The sequence below is a fragment of the Mustela lutreola genome, chromosome 9 (genome assembly GCF_030435805.1).
Source record: "Mustela lutreola isolate mMusLut2 chromosome 9, mMusLut2.pri, whole genome shotgun sequence".
NCBI lineage: Eukaryota > Metazoa > Chordata > Mammalia > Carnivora > Mustelidae > Mustela > Mustela lutreola.
The window spans coordinates 124,365,333-124,382,223 of record NC_081298.1 but is presented as its reverse complement, the minus strand read 5'-3'; the positions used below and the strand labels follow the sequence as shown (position 1 = coordinate 124,382,223).

Below are 16,891 nucleotides of genomic sequence, written 5' to 3'. Positions count from 1 at the left end.
GAAGGTCGTTTCTGGGAGGAGGTTGGGTGGTGCAAGTTTTTGTTTTTGTCTTAAGTAAACTCTACTTGAATTGAATTGAATTCTCGAGATCAAGAATTGCATGCTCTACCAACCGAGCTAGCCAGATGCCCCAAAGGTGGTAGAACTTTTAAGAGGGAGGAAGAGACCGAAGAAGGGAGGTGGGAAAGAGGGAAAGAGGGAGGGAAAAAGAGAGGGAAAAGAGAGATTGTTAGTTGGTTGCTTATTTACTTAGTTTGGGCAGTGGGGACAAATTCTGGGTCCAAAGGTTTAGTCCATGGATCATTTCTGATTGGAATGGAGACCCATACCTTCCTCTCCTCCTTATAGAGGAATTCTTTATGTAAGTAATTGATATTGGGGAAAACAACCTCTTTTGTTGTTACTGTTCTCCCTCAGGCCAAAATATTTCACATGTGAAATAGCCATTACCTTTCCCTTTTCCTACTTTTTCCTGCCTCAAAGCAAATGGAAACTTTTATTTCCTATATCAGGTCTTATGGAATTGTGTTTGCTTGAATCACAGGATATGATTTCTTCCTCCACCTCCTCTGTGCTTGTGGCTCAGGAGCCTGTTCTACCCTGTTGTGGCTGTAAGAAGGCAAAACATTCTGCTAACTACAGCAAATCCTGCGGATCATTATGCAACAACTCCAGCCTGTCCCACCTTCCTGTCTTTTCTGAAGGAACAACCTGGAAACTCTAGAGCCATAATTTACCTAGTTTACCCAAAAACCAGTCTTCTATGTTAAGGAACCAAGGCACAGCCCTGCCTCCTTTTCAGCTCTCAGAGTTTGGGAAATCAAAACTGTTATAGAATTTGGAAGTTCTTTCACCCTTAAGATCCCAAAACTCTATTATCAACTCTGTGTTTGAAACCCCAGATCTCTGCCAACAAGAAAAAACAAAGAATGGGGGAGAGAGCAAGAGTCATTTGACATTGGATCATGGGCCAGATTTTATTTTCACCAAGGCAAGACCATGATTCTTGGGGTGGGCTCCAATCTGGTTCTCTCCTTTGGCTAGGTGGGAGTTAGAGGGACATATAGCTTGGAAGGTTAATACTTTGAGGGAAGAAACAGTGCCTCTGCCAGTGAGGGAATCATGGGCAATGCTGAATTATTTAACTGAGGCACAAGGAGGAGTTCCTGAACCACAGAAACCTCAAATCCAGGTATCTATGCCCATTCATCAAAGCACTGAACAAAGTCTCTACATTAAATTCCCAAACTGTACATTATTTCGGCTCCCTGTGAATATTGGAGTGGAATCTGGATTAAATCGAACAGAAACAAAAATTTCAGTCAATTATCCCAGGTAAGCAGTCACAACTTGGGGATGGCCCACAAATCCTTGAATCCAGGTCCTTAGTTACATCATTGGGCATGCCACTTCCCAAAAGTTTAGGAGCTGATGTAATTCCAGAGAAAACCCCTGGACTGCAGGAGCAGCCAAAACATGTTCTAGAACTTAATATAGAACAGAAGGTCATAGGTTTTCTGGAAAAAAGGATTCAGCAGCATAAGTCCCACATGACTAATGTGGAATTGACCCCAAGGCTACCATGTCAAGTTACAGAGAGCATAAAGGTAACTCCTTTAGCATTACTTCAAGTCATGGCTTCAATGGGGATGATCCCAGAATCACATTCAGAAGTGATAGAATCTGTGGGTTTGTTCCCACAGCCACCAGACAAAGTTGGGAAACCAATGGAAACCACAAAAAAGTGAGTGTAAGCACTAAACCATCATATCAAGTCACTAAACCACTGGAGGTAACACCAAGTGCTCAGCATCAAGTTATGGAATCCAAGGTGACCTCCAGACGACTGAATCAAGTCACAGATAATGTGAGGGTAACGCCTGCAGCATTGCTTCAAGTCATGGATTCTATGGGGATGATTAATGAATCACATCCACATATCATAAAACCAGTGGGAATAACCCCAAGAACACCATCTCAAGCCATGAAATCAGGGGAAATAACCACATCATTGGACCATGAAGTCATACCATCAGGAAAGATGCATCCAAAGGCACAATATACAGTTGTGGAAACTGTGGCAATGACTTTTAGGCCACATCCTGAAGTTACTGGATCAGTGAATATAACCTCAAAGCCACAAAGTCAAATCACAGGACCATTGAAGATTCCTCCAGGGCCAATATGTCAAAATACAGATCATTGGAAATGATCTCCAGTCCATTGCATCAAGTTACTGATTACATGAAAGTTACTCCAAGTTACTCCAGTGGCACTATTACAAGCTATGGATTTTGTGGGAATAATTCCACCAGCACAGCCACATGTTATAGAATCTGGAGATTCACAGTCTGAAATTGCAACTTTGGCTGCAGGAGAAGCTCAACCAGTTGGTTTGACATCTTCTACCTCTCCTCCTACTATTGGTCCACCTGGAGTTGTAGGATCTGTGGGTTTACCTCCAAAGCCACCATTTAAAGTCACAGAATCAGTAGAGACGATTCCAATGCCATCACATCAATCCATACATTCTTTAAAGGTAACTCCAGTAGCACTGGGGTCATCCATGGGAATGATCATAACACTACAATCACAAGTTGCAGAAGTCAGGATTTGACCTCAAGGCCAGTATCTTAAGTCAGGAAACCTCTGGAGTTGACTCCTGGGTCATGGATTCATGCGCAAGACTCTGTGGAGTTGATTCCACCACCATATGTTCAAGGCACAAAAACTACAGCATTAACCCCAGGGCTACCTCATCAAGTCATGGAATCTCTAAGGTTGACCCCATGGCATCAGATTTTAGAATCTTCAGAGATGAGTCCAAGGCAAAGCCATCAAATGATGGAAACTATGGGGTCGGCTTCTGACCCCATTATCAGAAATGTGACTGAGTCAAAACAGTCACATCATCAAATAATGGAACATTTAGGGACAGTCCCAAGATCACTGGGTCAAAGAGCAGCATCTAAGAAAATGAGCCAAAAGCCACTGCATCAAGTCACAGAATCTGTAGTAATGACCACCACATCTCTACTTCTAGGTGTAGAATATTTGGGGGTGAAGCCAATGTCACAACTTAAGATTGTGGATTCTATGATGTTACCCCTAGGATTGCACAATGTAACATGTGTAGAGATGACTCCAGGTTCAGTCCCACAGATGGTGAAATATGGACAGCTGATCCCAACTGTAAGCCCTAGAGAACTGGCCCCAGAACTTCAACTGCAGATTGTAACATCTAATGAGTTGGCTCCTATTTCACAGCTGGAAAGTGGGAATTCTGTGAAGTTAGCCCCAGGGTCTCAGCTTCAAGGTGTGAAATCTGTGCTGCTGACCCCAGAACCACAGCCCCAAAGTACAAAATCTGAGGAGTTAACTCTAGGTCTGTTAATGCATGGCAGTAAAGTTGTGGATTTAACTGTACCACTGGAAGTATCTAAGAGGTTGATTCCTTTTTTTAAAAAAAAGATTTTTTTTATTTATTTGACAGATCACAAGTAGGCAGAGAGGCAGGCAGAGAGAGAGAGGAGAAAGCAGGCTCCCCGCTGAGCAGAGAGCCTGATGTGGGGCTTGAACCCAGGACGCTGAGATCATGACCTGAGCCGAAGGCAGAGGCTTTAACCCACTGAGCCACCCAGGTTCCCCTAAGAGTTTGATTCCTAAAACACACTTATATGTCAAATCGAGGAAACTAAGCTCGGAACCACATTTACAAGGAACAACATTTTTGGGTCCAGCTTCTAGACCAAGGCATCAAGACACAGCATCCGTAAAGCTGGCTTCGGAGACCTGGCCACAAGAGGAGGAATCTGTGAAATTAATCCCAGAGCAAGTCACAGGAACTACTGGGATGATGCCCAGGGCCGTATTTTCAGAATTTTTCAGAGATGACTCCAGGGCCAGGCCATCAAGACACAGAAACTGCACGGCTCTTTTCTAGGGCTTTCTCCAAGTGGCATTAATACCAAAACCAACAGGTCAAGTTATAGAATCTACAGGAATGACTCTAAAGCCATACCTTCCAAGTTACTGAGCCTTCAGAGATACCCCTAAGGTCAGAATACGAAAACACAGAACCTTTTGGGTTGGCATTGTCTCAAGTTGAAAATATCCAGAAGATGATGCCAGTACCACCATATTCAGTAAAAGGATCCCTGGAATTGACTTTAGGACCACAAATGCAATATGAGAAATCAGAGCCACTAATGCAAAATTTGAAATCTGTGAAGTTAACCCCTGAGTCATCCCCAGTAGTGGTGGGACCTAAACAATTTATCACAGGACCAAAACGACATGTTCTGTAGTTGACCCCAGAGCCACAGTTCCACGGAGTAAAGTCTATGCAGCTGCATCCAGAGCCACAATTACAAGATGTGGAATATGTTAACTTAGTCCAACAGCCAGCTACTACTGGAATGGTAGAATCTGAGAAGCTGGTACAAGAACCAATACTACAATGTATAATATCAGAGGAATTGACTAAGGGGGCACAGCTTCAGGGTGTGAAATTGATCCCAGGGCCATATTTGCAAAGTGTCCGATTTTCAAATTTACCTCCAGGACCACTTCTTCAAGGAGAAAAACCTGTAGATTTCATCTCAGGGTCCCCACATCATAGTGTGAAATCTGATGCACTGACTCCACATTCTCCAGTGCAAGAAATCAAATTATCAGATTTTACCCCACAGCCAAAGAATCAAAGTGTTACGTTCAAACAACTCTCTCCAGAACCAGAAAATCAAGGTATGAAATCTGTGGAACAAAACTCAGGACCATGCTTGCAAGATGTCAGATTTTTTTTTCTTTTTTTAATGATTTTATTTATTTATTTGACAGCGATCACAAGTAGGCAGAGAGGCAGGCAGAGAGAGAGGAAGCAGGCTCCCTGCTGAGCAGAGAGCCTGATGTGGGGCTCGATCCCAGGACCCTGGGATCATGACCTGAGCTGAAGACAGAGGCTTTAACCCACTGAGCCACCCACGTGCCCCAAGATGTCAGATTTTCTGATTTGACCTCAAAACCAAAGCATCAAGTTTTGAAACATGTGCAATGTGTACCGGGAACACAGGTTCAAGATGTACAATCCTTAGGATTTGTAACAGAATCACCTTTACCATTAAGCCAAGAGCTCTTGAGTGAAAATATGAAAACTCTTCATATATTGAAGGACCCCAGTTTCATAGCATGCAGTCTATGAAATTGGCCTCAGAACTACAATTTCAAGCTGTGAAGTCTCAGGAACTGAGTCTAGGGCCAAGGCAGCAAGATGTCAAATTTTCTGAATTGACCTCAGGGCCAAAACTTCAAGGTGTCAAATTTGGGGAGCAAACCCCAGGATCAGTGTTTAATGGTGGAAATTCTGTAGAGATGACTCCAGAATTAGCACTTCAAGATTCTAAATTAGCAAAGACATCTCCAGGGCTTCAAGATATAAAACAGGTAGGGCTTACCCTAGGGCCATGGTTACAAGATGTCAAATTTTGTGATCTGACATCAGGAACTCAACCTCAATGTGTGAAATCTTCAGAGTTAATCTCAGGGCCACAACTACAATATGTGAAATTTTTTGAGTTGACCCCAAACCCAAAGATGCAGGGAGTAAGATCTGTGGGGTTGTCCCCAGGACCTCAAAAGCAAGTGGTCAAGCCTGATAGGCTAGTACCAGAGACACTGTTTCAAGGTGTAAAAAATTTAGGGGTGGACCAAATGTCCAACATGGAAGGTAACATTTCTTATAGAATTGTCTTCCAGCCAGAGAAACCAGATGAAAAATCTATGGGGTTGACTCCTGAGTCACAGTTGCCAAGTGTAAACTATTCTGAGTTGGCTAGAAGAACACAGTTACAAGGTATAAAATCTTCTGAACTGATCCAAGGGCAAGGTGTGGGGGGTATGAAACCAATGGAGCTGACCCCAGACTCAAAACTTCAAAGTGTCAAATCTGAGTTGTTGACCTCGGAGCTGAACGATGTGAAATCCGTGGTCTTAACTACAGGACAGGGTCTAAAACGTACGGAATCTACTTTGCTAACTCCTAGTCCACAGTACCCCGTGTTTAAAGCATCAAAGTTTACAATCTGTAGAGGAAACTCCAGATTCAGAGCCGCACTGTGCAAAATCTGTAAAGTTGACCCCGAGGCTAAACAAGCAGGAAGTAAAATCTGTGAAAGCGACCAGAAGATCAAAGTTTGAAGGAGTAACAACTGTGGATTTAGCCCCAAGGCAACAGTTTCCAGAGACGGCACTCATGAATTTAACGTCTGGGCCAGAACAGGATGGCACGCTATCTGTAATCTCTCCAGAGCATCAATGTGTGAATTCAGAGCAGTTGCAGAGAGGGGCTAAGTCAGACGATGGGCTGTCTTTGGAGTTAACTCCAGAGCTAAAATTTAAAGGTAAAAAATTCGTAGACCTCAATTTTGAGTCACAGTTGGAAAGTATGAGATCAGGCTTGACTCCAGAATCAAATATTCAAGGTTTAAAACCTAAAGAATTCAAGCCTGAACCACTTGAACCACAGCTGCAAAGCACAAAGTCTCCTAAGTTGACCCCAGGGGCACCACTGCACCAGACTGAAGGCTCTGAGTTAGCTTCAGAGCCACAGCTTTGTGTAAAAACCGTTGAGTTGAAACAAGAGCCACTGCTTGAAAGTACGAGATGCATTCAGTGGATCCCAGGACCTAAGTTCCAAGCTGTGAAATCTGTAGAGTTCAATCTCAGGTCACAGTCTCCAGGTGTTCAATTTGTAGGGTTGAAATCTTCGACACAGTTACGAGATGTGAAGTCATCTGAATTGACTCTCGGGTCCAAATCTCAAGGTGTGATATATACAGAGTTCAACCTTGTGCCACGGTTGCAGAACATGAAAACCTCTGGGGTGCGCGCAGGAACACAGCTGCAAAAAGGGAAGGTTTTGGCATCAACCTCAGAGCCACAGCTTCAAGATGTCAAAACTACTAAATTCAAAAAAGAGCCACAGCTGGAAAGAGTGAGGTGTATCCAGTGGATACCAGGACCTGATTTCCAAGGTGTGAAGTCTATAGGGTTACAGTCTCAAGGTGTTAAGTCTCTAGGGTTGAAACCTTTGATACAGTTCAGAGATAGAAAGTCATCTACATTAACTCCAAGGCCAAAGCTCCAAGATACACAATCTTCGGCATCACTCCAGGAACATGAGCTTCAAGACTGTGATTTGAAACCTTGTCGACAGGTTAGAAGTGTGAAATCATGTGAGCTGACTTCAAGGTCAAAGCTCTGGGATATAAAATTTATACCACTGGAATCTAGGCTTTGCATGCATGATAGGAAATCTACTAAACTGCCTGCAAAACCAAAGCTTCAAGCAGTGAAACCCTTACAGTCATCCCCAGGAGCACAGCTTCAGGGTGTGAAGTCTCTGGTGCTTATGGAAGGTCCACAGCTTCCTGGTGTGAAATCTGGGCTATTAAGCCAAGGGTCACAATTACAAAGCAATACAAGTAGAGAATTGAACTCCCCACTACACTTGACAAGCACAAAGTCTTCTGAATTGACTCTTCAGACAAAGCCTCAAGATATGAAATCTGAGAATTTCAACTCTGGGTCACAGTGGCATGATCTAAAACCTTCTAAGTTGTCACCTGAGATAAAGTCCCAAGATAAGACATTTACTGAGTTAAATCCAAGTTCACAGTTGAATGGTATAACATTTTCTACACTGATCACAGGAACAAAGATTCAAGGTACCAAATGTACAGATTTCAACCTTGGGCCATTGTCACAACATGTGAATTCTTCCAAAAGGACCTCAAAGACAAAGCTTCAACATGTAAAACATAAAGAAAGCTGTCCCAGTCCCCAGGTGCAAGTTGTGAAATCTTCTGACCTGCCTCTTGGATCAAAGCTTCAAAATGTGCAGGTGGTGTTCAACCCTGACCCACAGTTTCAAGGAGAGAAATGTTCTAAATTAATCTCAAAAACAAAGTTTCAAGATGTGGAATCTGTGAATGTCAAACCTGGGCCACAGCTGAGAGGTGTGAAATCTTCTGAATTGATACAGGGGACAAAGCTTCAAAAAGTGAAGTCCATGGACTTCAAGTCGGGTCCCCAGTTGGAAGATGTGACATCTTCTGTGTTGATCATGGCTATAAAGCTTCGAGATGTAAAATCTATGAATTTCAAGTGTGGACCACACTTGAAGGATGGGAAATCTTCACAAGTGATCCCAAGGGAAAAGCTTGGAGGTGTGAAATCTGCAGAACTGAAAGCTAATCCAAGGTTACAAGGGGAGAAATCTTCTGATCTAACCCTGGAGAGGAAGTTTTCAGGTATGAAAGCAGGCCCACAGTTACAAGACGTGCAATGTTCTGAATTGATCATGGGTATAAAACTTCAGGATAAAAAATCGGCAGGATTCGGTTCTAGATCGCACTTGCGAGGTGTGAGATCTTCTGAAGTGATCCCAGGGTCAAAACTTCAACAAGTGAAACCCTCTGAGTTCAACCACGGTCCAAAGCTACAAGGTGGGAAATCTGATTTAATTCAGGGGAGGAGGCTTCAAGGGGTGAAATCTGTGGAGTTCAATCCCGGACCACAGAGACCAGGTGAGAAATCCGATTTGATGCTAGAGGGCAGGCTCCAAGATTTGAAATCTGTTGACTTAAAACCGGTTCTGCAGTTACAAGGTGTGCCATCTTCGGAGTTAACACCAAAAACAAAGCTTCAAAGTGGAGAATCTGTGGAGTTCCTTATCAGACCCACGTGGCAAGACCTGAAACCTCTTGAATTGACTCTAGGTGCAAAGACCCAAGATGTGAAATCTTTGGGGTTTGAGTCAGTCCCACGGTTACAAAATAGGAAACTGCCTATGTTGACACCAGGATCACACATTCAAGGCATGAAATCTCTGAAATTCAGCCCTGGGGCAACGTTGCAAGGTGCAAAATCTCCTGAGTCTGTAAAGCTTCAAATGAAAACCACAGAGGTCAACCAGGACCTAGAGTTCCAGGTCGCAAAACCCTCTGAGTTAGCCTTGGAATCAAAGATTGGCAATGTGAGATCTTCCGAGTTCAATGCTGGGAAGCAGCGGCAAGAAGAGAAGTCTTGTACGTTGAAACCATGGCCAGAGCTTCAAAGTGTGAAAATTGTGCTGTACAACCCTGGACCACATTGGCAACATATAAAATCTTCAGAATTGTGCAAAGAGACAAAGCTCCAAGATGTGAAATCTGAGGAATCCAATCCTGAGCAACAGTGGCAAGATGTTAAATCCTCTGAGTTATGCCAGGGATCAAAGCTTCAAGGTATGCCATCCTTCAAGTTCAATCCAGGGCCACAGTTACAAGAGATAAAACCTGAGTTGTGCACAGACAGGAAGCTTCCATATGAGCCAGTTCTGGAAACGAAGCATCATCCTAAATTACAAGGTAGGAAATCCTCTGAATTTAATCTAGCCCCACAGCTTCAGTGTAGAAATGTTAGGGCATTCAGTACTGGACCACCATTGAATGGTGTAAAATCTGAGTTGAATTCTGGATCAGAGCCTCGAGGTATAAAACCCCAGGTGTTCTGCCCTGGGCCACCTTTGCAGGATGTGAATTCTTCTGCATTTATTTCAAAACCAAAACTTCAGTGTGTAAATTCTGTTAAATGCAAATCTGAGCCACCCTTGCAAGGTATAAACCCTTCTGAATTAACTTCAGTTTCCAAACTTCAAGGTACAAAGTATTCTGAGTTGAGGTCAGAGACCCCTAGGGAGACAACTATGGTGTTCAACCCTGATCCACATTTGCAAGATTTGAAATCTGAATTGATTCCAGGGTCAAAGTTTCTTGCTATAGCACTCGTGGAATGCAACCCTGAGCCACAGAGGAAGTGTGTAAATTCTTCTAAGTTGAATCCAGAGCCAAAATTACAATGTGCAAATTCTATGGGGTGCAAACCTGGGCCACCTTTGCAAGGTGTACAGTCCTTTGAATTGACTTCAGGGACAAAAGGTCAAGGTCCAGGATCTCAGGGGAATCCGGGGTCCAAGAATCAAAGTGAGACGTCTATGGTGTTCAGTGCTGAACCACAATTACAAGATTTGAAATCCGAATTGTTTCCAGGGTCAAAGTTTCTTGCTGTAGCACCTATGGAATGCAACCCCGGGCCACAGATGAAGTGTGTAAATTCTTTGAAGTTGGATCCAGAGCCGAAAGTGCAATGTGCTAATTCTATGGGGTATGAACTTGGGCCACCTTTGCAAGGTATACAGTCTTTTGAGTTGACTTCAGGGGTTAAATGTCAAGGTATGGGATCTTTGGATTTGAATCTGGGGTCAGAAGTTCTAGGTATAAAATCTCTTATGTTCGACCCTGTGCAACATTTACAAAATGTGAAACGCGAATTGAGTCCAGGGACAAAGTTTCAAGGTATAACATCACAAGAATTAAACTGTGGCCCAGAGCTGCAAGGTGTGAATTCTTCTGATTTGAATTTTGGGTCAGAACTTCAATGCATAAATGCTATAAAGTTTAATCCAGACCCAGAGATGCAAGGCATGAAACCCTCTGACTTGGATCCTACGTCACAATATCAAGGTACAAAATCTATTCTGTTCAGCCCTGGACCACATTTGCAAGGTGTAAAATCTTCTGAGTTAATTCCAGGGACAAAGTTTCCAGAAATCCAGTTTTTGGAGAATCACTGTGGGTCCCAGCAACAAGTTGTGTACTCAGTGTTCACTTTAGGCTCTTCGCTGAATGGTATGAAATCTGTGTTATTTTTACCAAAGCCACTGCTTGAAGATGTAAAGTCTGTGAAGACCAACAAAGAGCCAGTGTCTTGTGGTGGAAATTCTGTGAAACTGGCTTCAGGCTCTGAGCTGCAGGACTTGAAATGTGAGATGTTTGCACTAGAGCCATGTTTTACAAAAGTGAAATCTATGGCGTTAAATCCAGGGCCACATGCTCAAGGTATGAATTCTGGGGAGTTGCCTTCACACCTCATGCATCACAGTGAGAGATCTGTGGTGTTTGCACCAAAGGTGTGTTTTCAAGATGTGAAACCTCTGGTGTTGAAACCAGGGCCACAACCTCAAGATGTGAATTCTAAGGATTTGATTTCTTGCCTCAGACAGAAATCTGTGGTGTTTGAATCAGAGCCATGTTCTCAAGATGTGACATCTTTGAAGTCAAACTTACAGCTACAGCCTCCAAGTACTAATTCTTCAGAGTTTCCATGGTGCCCAAGGTCACCAAGTGTTAATTCTGAGGTCTTTGCACCGGAACTATGTTTTAAAGATACAAAATCTGTAGAGTTGACACCAGGGTCCCCACAGTAAGTTATGAATTGTCAAGAGTTGACTTCAGGATGGCAAGGTATGAAACCAACAGTGTTGGCACCAGAGCCAACTAAGAAGTTCATACCAGGACCCATGTTGTGTAGTGTTAACTTTTCAAATTTGTCTCCAGAATCACATCGACAAGGTGAGAAACCTTTGGAGTTTACTCCAGAAGCAAAGTTGCAAAGTATAAAACATGTGACATTGTCTTCAGCATCTCTGCAACAAGATATGAAATCTGTAGAGTTACTACTGGGGTCACTGCTTTCAAGAACAAAATCTGAGGAACTAATTCCAAAGAGGAGCTATCAAATCACAGACTCCCCAGAGATAATCCCTAGGCCAGGGCATCAATTTGTAGAAGGTGCAGAGATGATCCCAACACCAAAGCCTCAAGTCCCTAAATCTGTGAATTTGGTGATCCCAACACCAAAGCATCAAGTCTCCAAATCTGTAAATTTGATTTCAATACCAATTTATCATACCACAGAAAGGTCAGCACATCAAGGCAATGAAACAGTGGAAAAATCTGTGGGGTTGGCCCCAAAGTCAACAAGTAAAACCATGGAATCTTCAGGAGTGCCTTTAAGGCTAGATCTTCAAGTCCCAGAATCTGTTGATCTGACTCATGTGCTAAGGAATCAAGGCTCTGAATCCTTAGAATTAACCTTAAAGAAAATCCCAGAAACTCTCGAGTTGCTCTCTCAGTCATGGCCTCAAGTTAAGGACTTGGGGGAATCATATACAAGGCCAGTGCAGGAAGTTACAGGATCTGAAAAGATGACACCAGAGCCCAAGCGTCACACTACAGAAACTATGGGGTTGACCCCCAAAACAAGGCCAACAGAGAAGGAATTCCTTGGCATGACCCCAGAGCCAATAAGTAAAACCACTGGATATACAGAGAGCACTCCAAGGCCCTATCCTCAAGCACTAGAATTCGTGGAGGTGATCTCCAAGAAAAGACTGCAAAGGGAAGAATCAGAAGCACTGACTACAAAGTCACTACATCATGTCTCAGAATCTTCAGAGATGACACCAAAGCTAAGATATCCAGTTCCTGGATCTGTGGGTTCAAACTCTAAGCAATGGCTTCAAAGGGAGGAATCTTTAGATTTGTCCACAAGGCAAACACGTCAATCTACAGGACATGCAGAATCTGTAGAGCTCACATCTGAGACATGGCAGCAAGGGGATGGACCAATGGGGCTTACACAGTCACAGAATCAAAGTATGAAATATTCACAGATAGCTCCAGGACTATAGGGTCAAATTACAGAGTTTATGAGGATTAGTCCAAGGCCACTAGATCAAGTCACAGGATCTACAAAGACACAGCTTCAAGCTGCTCAACCAATAGGAATAACCTCAATAGGCCCCCGAAAAGTTGCTGAATATGTGAAAGTGACTTCTGGGCTACCACTTCAGGTTGTAAAGTCTGTAGCATTAACACCAGGGGAAACCTCTCAAATGGTAGACTATGTTGGACTGATTCCAAAAGTACAAGATGTGAGACCTTCTGAGTTTACCTCAGGGCTATGGTTGCAAAGTGTAAAATCAAAGGTATTAACCACAGAGCCAACACACCAGATTTTGGATATAATGAAGCTGATAGAATTTCAAATTTTAAAGACTGTGTTAATCCCAGGGCCACCACTTCAAATTGTAAAATCTGAGGAATTAGCACCACTACCCATTCCTCAGATTGTAGAACCAATAGGCGCTTCCTTAGGATCAGCTACTGAAGAAATGGATTGTTTGATTTCTTCCCAAGACCACATCTTCAAGAAATGGTAGAACCTGGAGAACTAACTCTGAGGCCAAATACCAAAGAGAAATCTTCAGAATCACTCTCAAAGCCAGCATTTTCTTTGGAGGAATCGACAGTGTTCACTCATGAACAAGGGCTTCAGGCTGTGAAAGGAATGGGGGTAAAAATAGGGCCTCCTCATATCATGGAATGTGAGGATTTGTATCTAGTACAGGTATATCAGAATAGGGAATCTGAGGATTTTATGTCAAGAGAAGAGTTACAAATGGGGAATTATTTCTCTAGATTTCTAGAGAACTCTTAAAACTCGCTCATCTCAAGCTCTGTCAAAGCATCTGAATTAGGAAGCCTTTGTGATTTGGAGATACCAGAAGTGTCAAGGGCCTTGGATATAAAAAATTTGGGACAGATATTTTGCAGTCTGAAGAATAATTTATAGACTCTACTATGATACAAACTTCAACCCTTCCCTTGTCCCTTCACAATCAACCCTCTGATTAAGATAGCTAACATTGTAGAAATGCCACATTTTGAGATCCCAGGAGTGGGTGTCATATGTAGGAGGACTGATAAGAAGCAGGTGGAGAGGCTAGAGAATTCACTCCAGCGCCTATCCCAACATCCACTGCAAAGCTGGAGATCACCATCTAGGGCCTTCCAGTCAGGATCAGGAACTCAAAGAGGCCTTAACGGATCTGTCTTGAGCAGACAACAGAATGTCTGGGAGAATCACTCCTGGAGACAGTGACTACCCAGAAAATATCTCTCCAAGATGCTAGTGTTAGGGAAGGTCTTGGGAACCGCTATGGAAAGGAACCTTTTTTCTCAAACATCTGTAACAGAAAGAGCCACTGCAGATATCTGTCAGATATCTATTCAGAATTTATTTGGGTTTCCTGCAGAACTGATGGAACTTTCCAAGAGTCTGCTAGAGAATAGTCAAAGTATTATTTCTCAGACTTGTGTCCAAAAACTACATTCAGAGACACTCGTATCATGGTCACGAACAAAGAGCCTTAAGGATGTGGACACGTAGCTCCATGTCCTCCATAATATAGCAATACTCTGGGGCTAGTGCGAACATAAAGAAAAGTTCAAAGCTTAGTGATATATCCCAGGAAATCATTCAGCACATGCCTGTTTCATGTACAGAGGGCCAGCCTCCTGTCCCAATAAATTTAGAGACTTCCTTCAACATAGTTTTCACTAGGAAAGATTCTGTTCCAATGGAAGAGAGTGAGAACTCACAGAGTTCACAGACAAGGATTTTTGAGTCCCAACACTGTCTCAAGCCAAGTTATCTTCCCCAGGCCAAGACTGACTTGTCAGTACAGTTCCAGTTGCTACAAGATCTGCAGCTAAAAATGGCAGCAAAACTGTTAAGGAGTCAAATACCCACCAATGTACCTCCACCTCTAACTTTAGGTCTGGTTTTAAAATACCCTATATGCCTACAGTGTGGCCTATGTGTAGGATTTAATTGCTGTCATAAATTACAGGGCACTTTGGTGCCTTACCTTCTTATCTACCCACAGCTCCACCTTGTAAGCACTCCTAAAGGCCACGGAGAGATTAGGTTGCGTCTTGGCTTTAGTTTGATAACTGGGAAAAGATCCCAAGTCCCAAAGTATCACAGAAGAGACAGATCCATCACACCAAGGAGTTCTATATCACCATCACTAAGGAAAGCTACAAATCTATACTCGAGCTTCCAAGAGTCCTACTTCTACAATGGATTTCCAGTCTGTATCTTCCCAATCTCCTGCTCCTGTACAAGTCCACATCAGGCAAAGACAGTATATGAGTCCTGCCCTAGCAGGAAAGATGACAATTGGAGGGCCAGGGCACTATGAGTTTACTCATGTTCACTCTCTACCAGAGAGTGACTCTGAAAGTACTCAGGATGAAAAGTGGGCTAAAGGAGAACCAAAAGACCCATAGTTCAAAATACCCAAAGAAAAGAATCACTACGGGACACAGAACACAAAACACAAAATTATACACAAATGGTAGAACCACAATACCAAGTTCTTCTCTGGATTTACCAGCCCAGTTAAGAAGGAAGAGGAATGGAGTATCTCAGACAACTACTGCCTCTTCAAAAAGACAATCTAAGAAATCCTCCCAACCCAAATTCATTCAACTGCTTTTTCAAGGTCTAAAGCAAGCATTCCAGCAGACAGAATTATGGCTTTTACTGGACAGAAGCCTGAATACAAGTCAAGGCCAGACCATTTGCATTCAAGCAAAAACCACCATCAAAAACAAAAAGCCAGAGATTATTCCTCATCAGAGATATCAAAAGAGAGAGGATGTCAGTTGTTAAGCTAAATCCAACAGACATAACCACTAAGCAGGAGAAGATGGTATGGGAAGAAATACAACAATACAGATCAGCTCAACAACCAAAAAGAGTTAGCTCTTTCCAACTTAGACATACCCAAGCCCATAGTTTCCTAAAGAAGTGCTATTGTCATAACCACTTCAGTAGGACAGCCTGTGGTTATTGTTCAAAACGACAATAGCAGGTAAGAAAAACTCCTACAGATAGAAAATCTCTAGCCAGGAGTCCAAGAGCTCCAAAATAGGAACCAGAGTTCAAGCCAAGGGGGAAATCTAAATGGTTGCTTAAAAGAACCTTACACAATCAGGTTAAAGAGAAATTTGCACCCAGAAGCAAAGCCACCATAGCTTCTTAAGGGAGAGAAACCCATGTAATTCCTCTGAAAGGAGCCACCACAGTTCCTCTGAGAGGAGCCTTCGAAGTTTTCTTCAGAAGAGACATCGCAGTCTCTGAGAGGAGACTTCGAAGTCCTTCTCTAAAGAGCCATCACAGTCCATCTGAGAGGACATCGAAGTCCTTCCCTAAAGAGCCATCACAATCCCTCTGAGAGGAGCCTTCAAAGTCCCTCTCTAACGAGCCATATGGTCCCTCTGAGAGGAGCCACCAAAGTCTTCTTCAGAAGAGACATCACAGTTCCTCTGAGAAGAGCCACCAATGTCTTTCTCAGAAGAGCCATCACAGTCCCTCTGAGAGGAGCCACTGAAGTCCTTCCCTGAAGAGCCATCACAGTCCCTCTGAGAGGACCCACCAAAGTCCTTCCCTAAAGAGCCATCACAGTCCCTCTGAGAGGAGCCACTGAAGTCCTTCCCTGAAGAGCCATCACAGTCCCTCTGAGAGGACCCACTGAAGTCCTTCCCTAAAGAGCCATCACAGTCCCTCTGAGAGGAGCCACTGAAGTCCTTCCTTGAAGAGCCATCACAGTCCCTCTGAAAGGAGCCATCAGAGTCCCTGTGAGAGGAGATGTCACAGTCCCTCTGAGAGGAGATGTTGCAGTCCCTCTAAGAGGAGATGTTGCAGTCCCCTTGAGAGGAGCAGTCACAGTCTCTTTCAGAAAACTCATCACAGTCCTTTCGAGGTGAGAGGACATAGCCCTTTTCAGAGAAGACAGCACAGGCCCTCTGAGAGTTGCCATCGAAGTCTTCCTCGGAAGAGACATCACAGTCCCTCTAAGAAGAGCCTCCAAAGCCTTCCTCAGAAGAGACATCACAGTCCCTCTAAGTGGAGCTACCGAAGCCTTCTTCAGAAGAGATATCACAGTCCCTCTGAGAGGAGCCATCGAAGTCCTTCTCTAAAGAGCATTCAGAGTCCCTGTGAGAGGAGCCACTGAAGTCTTTCTCAGAAGAGCCATCACAGTCCCTCTGAGAGGAGCAATCGAAATCTTCCTCGGAAGAGATATCACAGTCCCTATAAGAGGAGCCACCGAAGCCTTCTTCAGAGGAGACATCACAGTCCCTCTGAGAGGAGCCATTGA

At 43.5% G+C, this 16,891-nt stretch overlaps 4 protein-coding genes and 3 pseudogenes across 4 annotated transcripts; all 7 read left to right on the top strand.

Moving 5' to 3' along the window:
* Nucleotides 1-547: 547 nt before the first annotated feature.
* Nucleotides 548-3,007, top strand: LOC131808442 (uncharacterized; annotated as a pseudogene).
* Nucleotides 3,008-3,138: 131 nt separating this feature from the next.
* LOC131808441 (uncharacterized protein C2orf16-like) lies at nucleotides 3,139-5,142 on the top strand. The gene is given in 3 exon segments (XM_059134377.1): nucleotides 3,139-3,385; nucleotides 4,012-4,790; nucleotides 5,125-5,142. Coding segments are annotated over 3 exon segments (1,044 nt in total).
* On the top strand, nucleotides 5,067-6,195 carry LOC131808440 (uncharacterized protein C2orf16-like). The gene has a single exon (XM_059134375.1). The coding sequence runs from the start codon at nucleotides 5,188-5,190 to the stop codon at nucleotides 6,193-6,195; it is 1,008 nt and encodes a 335-aa protein (XP_058990358.1). The 5' UTR covers nucleotides 5,067-5,187.
* A 55-nt stretch (nucleotides 6,196-6,250) lies between these two features.
* LOC131808439 (uncharacterized) lies at nucleotides 6,251-11,450 on the top strand. Its single transcript, XM_059134374.1, has one exon. It carries the CDS (start codon nucleotides 6,251-6,253, stop codon nucleotides 11,303-11,305), a length of 5,055 nt encoding a protein of 1,684 aa, XP_058990357.1. The 3' UTR covers nucleotides 11,306-11,450.
* Nucleotides 11,345-12,571, top strand: LOC131840611 (uncharacterized protein C2orf16-like). The gene has a single exon (XM_059188762.1). The coding sequence runs from the start codon at nucleotides 11,345-11,347 to the stop codon at nucleotides 12,569-12,571; it is 1,227 nt and encodes a 408-aa protein (XP_059044745.1).
* Nucleotides 12,572-14,209: 1,638 nt separating this feature from the next.
* Nucleotides 14,210-15,974, top strand: LOC131840610 (uncharacterized protein C2orf16-like; annotated as a pseudogene).
* Nucleotides 15,968-16,891, top strand: LOC131808438 (uncharacterized protein C2orf16-like; annotated as a pseudogene).